This window comes from Sceloporus undulatus, chromosome 2 (genome assembly GCF_019175285.1).
Source record: "Sceloporus undulatus isolate JIND9_A2432 ecotype Alabama chromosome 2, SceUnd_v1.1, whole genome shotgun sequence".
Classification (NCBI taxonomy): domain Eukaryota; kingdom Metazoa; phylum Chordata; class Lepidosauria; order Squamata; family Phrynosomatidae; genus Sceloporus; species Sceloporus undulatus.
In genome coordinates, this window is record NC_056523.1 from 307842449 (window position 1) to 307855231 (window position 12783).

At 41.4% G+C, this 12783-nt stretch overlaps 1 protein-coding gene across 3 annotated transcripts in view; it reads left to right on the forward strand.

Moving 5' to 3' along the window:
- The first annotated feature begins 2765 nt into the window (after positions 1–2765).
- FYB1 (FYN binding protein 1) overlaps positions 2766–12783 on the forward strand; it is an 80545-nt gene continuing 70527 nt past the window's right edge. For all 3 annotated transcript variants that reach the window (XM_042450203.1, XM_042450207.1, XM_042450206.1), the window contains exon 1: positions 2766–2846. In XM_042450203.1, the coding sequence (XP_042306137.1) occupies positions 2844–2846 (3 nt within the window). In that variant the 5' untranslated portion in view covers positions 2766–2843. The remainder of the gene's footprint in view (positions 2847–12783) is intronic.

The window sequence follows — 12783 nt, forward strand, 5'->3', positions numbered from 1 at the left end:
AAACTGCTAGATTGGCAGAAGCTGGGAGTAGTGATGGGGGCTCACTCCGTCACATGGCACTTGGGTCTTGAGGTTTCAATCTGCAGACCTTATGGTCATCAGAGTCTGCATCTTAACCACTAAGCCACCACATCCCTAATGCTTATTGTAGGTCAGTTGAAATCAATGGGAGAGATCAGCTATGATTTGCTTAAGTTCCTTTGGCTTCAGTGACTAAATCTGGATTTGGCACATTCATTCAAAGATCTATGTTGCTTACTAGACAGCCAAATCTCCTGGGTCTTACTTAGAATTTTACTATTTCAAGATTTGGGTTTTGAGAATGTAGGACATTCATTTTAGGCCTTGATCAAGCTATCTAAATATAAACCATTGTTCAAAAATATGCCTGTCAGTTCCTAATGAGCTCTTCCTGGAGCTACTTGCAGTCTATGAACATGTTAATTTCAAACACCTTCCTCCACTCTTTTTGATGTAAAAGAGAGCTGATGCCTTCCTCTCCCTCAGAACAAAGTCTGTCTACATTACCTAGCCCTGGAGCTCTCAGACATGCTGAACAACTGGAGGAGGAGGGTGCTGTCCTTACAACGAAGCCCCCCCCCCCAAAAAAAAACCCCCCAAAAAAAAAACCCAACCAAATAATTCCACTTTCAAGACCAGCAATTTTTCTATTTTTTAAATGTAATACAGAAAGTAAACAACCAAACACATTCTATGTACAGGAGTAATGATAATTTTAAAAATTACACTGGATATAATATAGCAAGACAGTTGGGGAACATTTTGTGCTGAAGACACCTCCCAAAGGTTTAGATGAGTTTACAATGGGTAAAGGAGGTCCCATCCAACCTTTGCTGTGGATGTAGTTAATGAAGGGAAACAATATTTCTACAAACGTCCTCACAATACTGACTACACTGATGCTACTCACATTGGTGCTGCATGGGTTTTTGTGAGCCATCAACTGCTGGTCTATGGTGGATTTCCAAGAAACTCCACAAATATAACAAGATATGGCACAAACATGGTACCAGTACCTGGCATGTGGTGGGTAGGGAATTGTTGGCTGGACACATCATATCATTTGCAAATCTTGTACTACATGAAATTAGTTTCAAAGTGCTGTAAGCAAAAGGGGATTTTGGGACTTCAGCAAAGGTTCCACAATGCTGATATTGTCTTTTTTGCTGATACTGCTTTTGTAGAAGGAAGTTAGCCTTACAGTGTCACTTCCTTACAGAGGAACTTGTTTCATTTGTAAAGTTTCATTTTTTTGTAAATATTTGCTATTTACCATCAAATTGACTTAGATTTATGAATCAGAGACCTCCAGGAGCCCTCAGGCAGTGCTCTGCTCAGGTCTTGCAAACTGAGGGCTGTGGCTTGCTTGCTTGAGCCAATCCACCTAAAATAGGGTTTCCTTCCTTTCCCACTGCCTTCCACTTTAAGAAGCATTATCATCTTTTCCAGTGAGTCACATCATCTCATAAATCCAAAGTATGGCAGCCTAAGTTTAGTTTCAGACACAGTTTTAATGGATGTGTTATTATATGTTGCTTTTAAAAAATGCTCTGTTTTATCAATTTCTTTCAGGTTTCTTTGGTAATGGAATGTAATATATAAGTAGCTTAAGCGCATTGCATGTGCATAAAATTGTACAATTATTTTGCCCTGTGGTTTGACTGATAGAAGGAAGCCGTATTTATAGAGTCAGATCACTGGTCTACCTAGCTGCGTTTTGTCTTCAGAAACAGATTGGGAACAGTTCTTTAGGGTTTCAGATCTCTCCCTGGAGAGATGCCAGAGATTGACCCTAGGGATTTCTAAATGCAAAGCACTTCTTCTGCCCCTGAGCAACACAGGTGCCCCTGAGCATCACTTTCTTTTATTATTCTGCATTGCTTTAATTTTGATTACAAGCCACTATTTGAGTATCCATACTGCATTACTATTTATTGAATCTGATATTAGTTTAACTCCCATGGCTCCATCTTATAGAATCCTGGAATTTGTAGTTTTGTGAATTCTCTGCCAGGAAGGTCTTATAGTGTAGTTCAAGGGATTGCCGTAAAGAATTCCAAGGAGCTCAACAAACTACAAATCCCTGGACACTACTGTATAAGATGGATCTATGACATATAAAGTGGTATTAATTGGCTATAAATGCAGAGTATAATTACATCCTATGTTTCAATTTTTGCTTCCAGAGGCATTGATCCTAGCACTAGGTTCAAAAGATACTATGCACATATTTGTCCTCTCCACATTTATGAGATTTCTATCAAGAGGGGCAGTGGAGGAGGACAATGACACAGGATGGTTACAAGTGAAAGATTGGGCCCAGCCCTCAACCCAATAAAACTAAATGAATGAGGTAGGCCAGTTGCTCAATAGAATCTTAATCTGCACAAACTCTTTGCTGAAAAATTAGGGTCTAAATGTTGAAAATAAAATGAGCATACAGTGAAAATGACAAGGCTTTTCAACATTCAAGATCAAATTGAGCATTCATGGGCAAATGTGTGCACTGTGTGAATTAATATAGTACTATTCATTTCTGGAATTTTTTTATTCACTCATGTACCTTCATTTCTCAATTTCTCTGCCTTCTGGCTTCACAGCAGTGCAGCATATTTTGCAAACTACTGCTACAAGCTCTGTTAAATGCCAGCTCACAATATGCAAACTATGAATGGTACTGTGTGGTTTTTCCTACAAAGGCTGGATAAAACCACTTGACACTTTCAAAATAGGAAGTTCTGGGCAAAGGACAAAGAAAATGTTCGCCTTGTAACATTCCACTTTTGAGCAAGCTTGGGAGTGCCCACAGAGTTTCATCGGCCATGGTAAGTGCAGAATTTTATCACTGTTTTCACTATTTCGTTGAAGTTAAAAAACTAAAATGATAAGACAGATAAGACCGTTCTGCAAAATGCTCATGAGCCTAAATTTCAGTTTCATATCTTTGAAAAGCCAACTGTGTAATGTACTCAGGAACTGAATAAAATGTATCAGCTTGCCAGGTGGCATACAGTTTGTAACCTAGCAGGTCAAATGCCACGTAGCCTGGCCTGCTGAGTGGTTGACTACTCTGGTATTTTTGTGCTTCCAAACAGACTGCACAAATATGTTTTTAAGACTTTGCTGGGCCATCACACATAGCTGGGGATCTGCATTTACAAGTAGTTGTCCAGGATTCTCTACTCATTGCAGGGTTAGGCTAGAAATGGGAAGATCCAAGTTCAACTACCAATGTACTATTTTGCTCCCTAGGTTACCCTGTGCCAGTGACCACCTCTCAATCTAACCTAGTTTGCAGGGCTGTTGTTTAAAATAAAATTGGTGTGAGTGTATGTATGGGGAGCAAACTGGCGAGATCTTTAGTGAAAAGGTGGGGCAGAAATGTAATAATCGGAAAACTTTACCAGAGAAAATATATTTCATTGAGGATATTTTTGGAATTGTTCCTCTCTGACAGCAAGTAGAAACAAGTGGTAAGGAGAGAAGAATTATTTCTCTTCAAGACTTTGATGATATCACCCTCTCAACATAATTGCTGGCAGAGGTGAAGAGTTTCCAAATAAAAATGCTTTATCTACTAATCTCTTCATGACATGAGATCAAAATAAGGCTTCATTTTACATATAAGAATCAAGCTCTTTTCTATATACCAGTGCTGCTCAAAGGGGGAGATCCTGGATTGGTTCAGGTCTGTGAGACATCAGCTGCCGATCCCTGGTAAGTTTCCAGGAAAGAAAGAAAAACAATTGTACCAGTGGGCACAAATATGGCACTAATCCTTGGTATTCTGGGTGAAAGCCCCCCTCCCCCCACCAAAAAAAACTTGAGATGAACTGCTGCATACATTACACAATACATTGTGACCCATGTCTTTTTTTAAATGATGTTAAGAAGAAAAAGAAGTTGTAAAAGTTAGAGTGTGATAGTCCTCTGCTTAGACTATGGAAAAAATCCAGCCAGCATTACAGTACAACTTTATACATGTGTCCTCAGATGTAAATCCCACTGATTATAATGTAGTTTACTCCCACATCAGTGGGTATTATATTTCAATCACCTTCATAGAATAATAGAATCATAGAGTTGGAAGAGACCACAAGGGCTACCCAGTCCAAACCCCTGTCATGCAGGAATTCTCAATCAAAGCATCCCTGACAGATGGCCATCCAGCCTCTGTTTAAAAACTTCTAAAGAAGGAGACTCCACCACAATCTGAGGCACCGTGTTCCACTGTCAACAGCTCTTACCATCAGGACGCACTTCCTAATGTTTAGGTGAAATCTCTTTTTCTGAAGTTCCACTGCTCGGTGTTGAGGGCCCGGAACAGATGGGCAGGAAAAAGCAGCTGCATTTTCCAGAAGCAGGTCAAACCCCCTCTGCCTGCACCAGGTGTTCCCAAGGCAGCCCAAATACACATGGCTGACTGCACATAGTGACATCAAGCCGCATCACTGGGTAGATTTTTTTGGGGGTCTCCTCCCCACCATGCATTCACACCATTGCACAAGCACACAGCTGGCGACTACCTGTCTGCCTAGATGGCATCCCATTGGATGACCACCCCTTTGATTAGCTACATGGTTGCACCTGTGATCCTCCACCAGTACAGGGGATTGGAGCATTGGTGTGCCCAGTAAAACACAGGCAAAGCACAATCATGCCACCCCTACATGCCCCCTTTACTTCACACCCCCCTCTTGGACTGTCTGGTTTGTGTATGTTGTATATATATCCATTGGAGGTGTCACACTTCCACTTTTTTTGTATTGCCGCCATGGCCACATGGGTTGCCAGCTCTGTCGTTTTTGAACGTACATCTGCACCAGTGTGTTTATATGCAGTTCTAGGGTTAGGATGCATCGCTCCTTCAGAACCACTCTTGCACTGGGGCATTTACCTATATATGCAGGGTCAAAGGTACGCCTTTTCCCCCTTGAGTTGGACTTACATGGCTTCTTTTTGCTCCAGTGTAAAGTTGAAGCACGGCTTCAACCTTGTTTTCTTCCCACTGTGGAGGTGTGCATCATCAAAATACCCTGTCTTCAAAGCAAATGGAAACCACTTTGTTTGGCCCATCTATTTCACCCTGTAGTCTCTAGAGCAGTAGAAACAAGTTTGCTCCATTGAAAATATGGATTCTTTAAAATATTTAAACATAGCTATCATGTCATCTCTTAAGCTTTTCTTCTCCAGGGTGAACATACCCAGCTCCCTAAACCACTTCTCGTAGAGCATGGTTACCAGTCCTTTTATCATCCCTCCTCTAAACATGTTCCAGCTTGACAACATCCTTTTTAAATCGTGGTGCCCAGAACCGGACATGGTATTCCAAGCCGCCTTGATCATGCAATTGGAAAGGCGGGATATAAATAAATATTATTATTATTATTATTATTATTATTATTATTATTATTATTAGTGAGGTCTGACCAAGGAAGAATAGAGTGATACTATCATGTCCCTTGATCTAGACGCTATACTTCAATTGATGCAGCCTAAAATTGCATTGGCTTTTTTATCTGTTGCATCATACTTTGACTTATGCTCAGTTTGTGATCTAGTAAGCCCATATCCACACTGATGGGAAAACCTGATGCTTGCTGCCTGGGCTTCTGGATCCATTGGGGAGGATGGGCAATCTATACAATTGGCACCCACAATGCACCCACACCGGCAGCACTGTCTACACACATTGTTGTGTGATCAGTCTGTGCTGGTGCACTGTATTGATGGTATTGTGCTAATTTGCACTTGTGTGCTCAATTTGCACATCTGCAGAAGGAATGGTGGAATCTAATGGAAGCTTTGTGGTGAGAAGGGAGAGATTAAGGGGTTTAAAATCTGATTTAGGCTTAGTCAAAGTGGGGGGGGGGGGTTTGGCAAGATTTATTCTTGGCAAGTGGAGGTTTGAGAGAGTGTGACTTGCCCAAGGTCACACAATGAGTTTCCATGGTGGAGCCATTCCTAGTCACACTACATAACTATAGCACTATGATTCAACTTTAACTGCCATGGTTCCATCCTGAGGAATCCTGGGATTAGAAGTTTAGGATTGGAAATATTTAGAATTTTTACCCAGAGCACTCCAACAAGCTACAAATCCCAGGATTTGATAAGAGGGAAGCTTAGAAGATAAAGCTAAATAATAATGCTGTGATCCTTTAGTGTGAATTAGTCTCTGGTTTCTCAGAGTTCTAGTGCAACATTGATAATGAACTAGTATGGCACAATGGTTTGTGTGCTGGACTATAACTCTGAGACCAGAAGCCCATTCACACTATAGAATTCATTAATGCATACCTTCCAACTATACCAATTGGGGGGGATAGTTTTGATTAATCCTCATATTTTCAGCCTCCCACTTTCTCCCTCTGTCCCCTCTTACTTCAGTTGCTGCAAACTGAGTTGAAAGCAAACTGCCTTGGCCTTTTCTAACTTAGGTGTTCCTCCTCATTACTTTTCTGATCATGACCATACTCTTGACCACATGCATCCCAGTTTTTATCTGTGAAATGTTGGAGGGCATGTATTGCAAGAAGGAATGTAGAACAGGAATAGAATGTGCGTTCTAAGCAATGTAGTAAGAATAACCAAAGGAATTTTTTCTTGCCCTCCCATCCAATTAAACCAATTAAAATACAGCAACAAGCATCACAATAAATAGACATATAACACAGTTATAAGTATGTGCACCTATTAAAAATACCTAATATAGGTTTTATATTTGCTTTACAGATGGAGTGAAAGGAAAGAATCATAGAATCATAGAATAATAGATTTGGAAGAGACTGCAAGGGCCATCCAGTCCAACTCCCTGCCATGCAGGAAATCCAAATCAAAGCATCCTCGACAGATGGCCATTCAGCCTCTGTTTAAAGACCTCCAAGGAGGGAGATTCCACTACACTCAGAGGGAGTGTGTTCTACTGTTGGACATCCCTTACTGTCAGGAAGTTCTTCCTAATGTTGAGGTGGAATCTCTTTTGCTGTAGCTTGCATCCATTGTTCCAGGTCCTAGACATATGTGTGTCACTGCCCTTGGAGTTCTTGTGGCAAAAAAAAAACGTTAAAAATGGTGGGTTGGGAGGAAGGAAAAAAGCTTATCATCAATGTCCACTGCAGTCTGTGGTTGGCAGGATACGATAGCATGTGGCATGCTGCCAAGCACTGAATCAGCATATTGTAAATATGATAACAATAGGGGCAGACATCTGCTTCATGGGCCAACTAGCCACATATGAGAGGCATAAAGAGTCTGCTAATTATTTTTCACTGAAGCTGCCAGCAAAAAATGTCTGAAGAGACTGGCTAAAACTTTCCCTTTCACCACTGTTTCCACACATTTAATGTCTCCAGCTGCTTTCTTAACTAGAGGAAGGAAAGGCATGCCTCAGGTGCAGGCTTTCTGAAGAACTGTATCTTCCCATATGGTCCTGCCTGAGCTTTAATGTCTTTGGAGGAAGCACTTCTCAGTCCCACCAGTTTCATAGGTACATCTGCTGGGAATACAAGAGAGGGCCTTCTAGGTGGATGCTCCCAGGTTTGGGAACTCCTCCCCCCCCAAGAGGGTAGGATGGCTCTGTCCTTGTTGTCTTTCAGTCAGCATGTGCAAACGTTTGTATTCTATTCTGAAAGGCTTTTGGGAACTGGCTGCAAGGTCTTTTAACAGTGTGCTAGTTTTTATCTTTTTATTTTTACTTTTAAATAATTTTTTTAAAAAAGGTTTCACTTCCAGGCATGGTTTAATAACATTTTACTATAACTGAACATTTTTATTTATATCTTTGTATGTGCATTTACAGTGGACCCTTGTTATACGCTGGGGTTTGGGTCCAAGATCCTCCATGTATAACAAAATCCGTGTATGCTCAAGTCCCATTAGATATAATGGCATAGCAAAATGATGTCCCTTATAAAAAATGGAAAATCAAAGTTTGATATTTGAAATTTATTTGAACATTTTCAAATCGTGGATGCTTGAATCAGTGTATAAGAAATCCGTGTATAAGAAGGGCCGACCGTATTTGTATTTATTTTAACATTTGAAAATTGCCTTGACTCCCAGTGTCGGACATGAATTTCTTTCTTTCTTTCTTTCTTTCTTTCTTTCTTTCTTTCTGGTGTTTGTTTATTCCCTTTCGGCCTAGCAGCCCACCTGAGGCAATGTGAAATAGTAATAGTAACAGTATTAATAACAGTAAGTAACAATAAAACACAATGGTGTTTATCGCACTGAGGTTTTTGGAGCTTTTTGCAGCTCAGTTCCAACGTGACTGTGGGTCCAATGATGGGAATTCACGCTAAAACATGATGTGTTGCTTTCTATGGGGAGTTCTTAGGAGCCGCTTCTGCATTCAATCTGCACTGACTCCTTATTTTGGTGAATTCAGAAACAAGTGAATTCACCAAAATCTGCTTCTAAGCTCGCTTCGATTTCACTTCGATTTGGTCTGGTGTGGAAGATCACTCCAATGTCACCCCCCCTTGACCCCCTGCGTCCTGCTCCTTCATTCCCCTCCTCCTCATTCACCTCATCTCTCTGCTACCCTGCCGCCTATCCCATCATCCCCTGACTGCTCCTACATCCCCATATCATCCTCTCTGCCACCCTGCCACCCATCCCATCATCCCCTGCCTGCTCCTTCACCCCAATTTAGTCCCCAGTGGCCCCCTCCAACCTCCTGCGACCTATACCATCATCCTCTAACTTCTCCTTCACCCCAATGAAGGATGACAGCTATAGAGGGGACAAGGAAGGAGGACAGTGTCCAGAGCCCCACTGAGCATGTGCAAGGGTGCCAATTTGAATCGTTGAACCCTCCGGTGTTGTAATACAATGTGCACTCACCACACATGGCTTAAATCTGCATCACGTGACTTGTCTGGAATCAAACTGACTCCACTTCTCCCTCGATTCGGAAGGGCAACGGAAAGGCAACCAGGTGTGCTAAAACATCACGTTTTAATGTGAATTCGCATTGCTAGACAGGAGTGACTCCGGATCTGGTGTGAAAAAAGATCACGTTTCACGTTGCTAGAACAGGAATGACTGCGGATCTGAGCTGCAAACCCCACATGTGTGATAAGGCTTAATGATAAAGAGATGGAAGGCAAGGTCTCTACCCCAACTTGAAATGTGCGGAGAGTGTTCATTTGGGATGGAGTCACCAACTAAGAGATTTTGACATGCATGACAATACATTTTTAATGTTTTGGTAGCAGCAAGCTTGGATGCTCAAGTATAGATGGATTTGGTCTCATTATCCAGGTGAAGGACTGTGTTATTTAAATGTTTCCTATTTCCCAAACACAACCTTGGAAGCCTTCATGGTCATGCAAACAATGTATTTAAATCCACTTTGCATTTGTTCAAGGCAAGAAGTGAACTAATGTGTGTATTCATGAAAACAGACAAACAGAGCCCACATATATACTGTACAGTGTTTTATACATGCAAATTTAAGAAGGGCAGGGACTTGTTGTTCTTCTGAGTAAAAAAGCCTTCTCTCCTTAGGCAGCACAGGACGTTATCAGACAAGGGAAATTGGAAGTATAATCCAATGGCAATCTGAACACAATCATGGGGTTTAATGTTATTGCGTGATAGACTACCACAAGCAATTTCGGGCAATGAGAAGTCAGTCCGAACGCAATCATGGGGTTTCACGTTATTGCATGAGAGGTGATCACATGCAATTTTGGGCAATGGCAAGATATTTTCGGGCAATGGGAAGTCAGTTCGAATGCAATTCAAATTCATGTAAATTCGCTGAAATAGCAAATTCACGTTAATGCATTCTGGCCCCAGTTTCTTTTCATTCAAAATTAAGAGAATTTATATATATTATATATATTTTACCAGACAAATCTTTTTGGTGGGATCTCTGTGTGGCTGCCTTGTCTGGCAGACCACTCAACTGAAGGTAAGAGCGTCTCAGTAACACTTCACTTAGGCTATGGATTGACTCAGCTTCTGCTTGCTGGTCCCATCTTCTGGTTTGCCTCATCATGCTTCTAGTGACCCACACCCTCCAACATTTCAACAACCAGGACACATGTGGCCAAGCAACATCAGGGAGTGGTCATGAAGGCAAAAGTTAGGAATGAGGAAGAACACACAAGCTAGGAGAGGGTACCACAGTTTGCTTTCACCTAAGCCTCTCAACCTCAGGGAAAGGCAAAGGCAAACCTCTGAACAAATCTTGCCAAGAAAACCCTATGATAGGTTTGTCTCAGGGTCTCCACAGGTCAGAAGCTACTTGAAAGTACACAACAACAACAACAACAACAGCCTCTTAGGAAGAACAAGACTTCACCCCACCTCCTCTCTTCTCCAGTCCTCCCTGCTGAATTAAATGAGTACAAACTACCACTGGAATCCTAGCTATGTAGCAGAGGTGCCAGGAAACCCCATTACTGAATTGTGAAGATGTGTAAGAAGGGTGCCCAATTTACTCTGGTTGCCCAGTGACCATCAGGAATGATGTGATGCACATCAGGACCAGTGCATATTGGTCCAATTGTGCATCAGGCATAACTGCACATTAGGTATTTTACAGGCTCTGCTACATAATAACATAACAGCAGTCCTCTGCTGGATATAAGCATGTACAGTCAGTGAGACTGACTGCTGTACAGAATGACTACAAAAGAGATCCATGTTTCATTCCAGTGGCAGCATATTGTATCTGAATTCTGCTAGGAAGCATCCTTAGGATGACCCAACATGAAGAATGGAATCCTGGATCATGTACTTGTGGATGCAGTGGCTCCCAGGGCCATTTTTTTGTGGCACCCATTTTTTTTATTAACAAACAAACAATGCAAAAACAAACAAAAAGTACATGAGCAACTACATACATACCATTACATACACCTTCGTATTAACTTATATCTTCTTGCTAAATAATACAGATCTGTGTACTTTCCTTCTCTCTTAATATTTCTTCCACTTTTGTGGCACCCAGATTTTTGTAAACTTATTTTGCACAAAATTTTACCACGGTCATTTTGCATAAAAAAAGAGAATTTTCTGTGTAAAAAAATAATATTTTTATGGGGAGAAAACCCTCTACAATTCAAAGGGTTTTTAAAAAAAATCAAAAGAAATTGTTGGGGGTGTTTGGGGGCATTTGTGGGTGTACACGTGTGTACAGTGGGTGTGTAGCCCTCCACGGTTTCCAGTGGGCCAGTGTTGTCCTCCCTAACCCTGACAGTTGCCCATTCTTATTGTATATTGATGTAACTTTAATGATACTAGCCATCATAGCCTAGATGCCTGACGACACACAATAAATATTCTGCCCTGTTCTTCTTGGCAATAAAGTGTTCAGGATGTGTGTGCATGAGAGAGAAAGAGGGAGGGAGAAAGGGAAGTTCAGTGGTATTGGTTAATTCTCTCTCTTCCTCTTTCCCTGCCCTTTCTTCCCTTCTCTTTTGCATCAGCTGACAAGGGAACCTAAGGGGAAATAACAGGGTGTGAAAACTCTTAATTTGTTCAGGAGGCACAAAAAGAAAGTGTCAGAAGAAATTGCAAAGAAATTTCTGTGGTGGTGGTGGGGGGTTGGGGGATGGATGAAGAGAGCGAACCAGAAAATATTTACTTTAAGTCCTACGTCTTGGAATCTTGAAGCCCTTAGGGATATGCACCATAAGAGTCTAGTAAAATAATAAGAAACACATATTATGCTGGTAAGCAGCCATGACCTTCCTGTTCTTTAAGGAATTGGTTGTGTGAAATAATATAGTTTTATTTTTAAAATGTTCCACCTAGATTTAGTTGAAAAGCTCAAATGTTAACGATTTAAGGTGGCAGACAGCATAATGCCTCCAGTTTTCCACTGAGCCAAATAGATGTGATGTCAAATCACTGAAGGCACTTAGAATTCAGAGGCATGACAACATTAGTCTGTAATATCAATATGCAAAGGCATCTTATAGCATCCTTGAATATAATGCCCTCAACAGACTGGCAAAATCTGCCGGTGTGAGGGCAAAGTGGAAGCGTGGCGACGACACACCACTCGCCCCCACGCTGGTGTCATGCCAGCATCACATCACCCGACCAACTGCATGTCAGGTGGCACCACACCAAGTCTTTGGTACAGAATGTAGACATTCCAAAGAGCTGTGGAAAAGCTGCAGCAGTGGCGGCTAGTGCACTGTTTCCATGGTGCAAGAAGAAGCTGCTTTTTGTGGCTTCTTTTTACACCATGGAACTGCCGGGTTGGGGGTGTGGCATCCCCAACCCAGGGCTTCCAGGGGCAGCACAGTGCCACCTCTTAGCAGCAGAGTCCCGAACCCCTAAGTTTAGTTAGTCTTAAAGATGTTACAACATCACTTTGCAAACTGAATGCACTTAATGTGTCTAGGTTTGCTTGTTTCTCAGGTATGAGAAAATTGGCTTGAGACCATACAAGTTGTGATCTTGCTTTTGTTGGCTTTCTCAGTGGCTGCTCAAAGATTGTGGAACTCTCTTCTCTGTTCCCTGTCTTTTATGTTATTTATTTTTTAAAAAGAATCAGATGTTCTTCCACTTGTAGGCAAATGTCTTTGATCTAAATATTTAGCAACTAACTGGTTACTGATTAAACAACTTCAGTGTGCTATGCTTCCCATTTCCCCAATTCCCTGATGTGTTTTCAACCTGTTTTATTACAATAATTTAATCAATTGCCTTTTAGTGTTATAATTTACTTTTTGGGTTAGTAGTTCCATTTTAAATCATGTTGTGATCACTCCTAGATCCCAGTAGTGGGGAAAA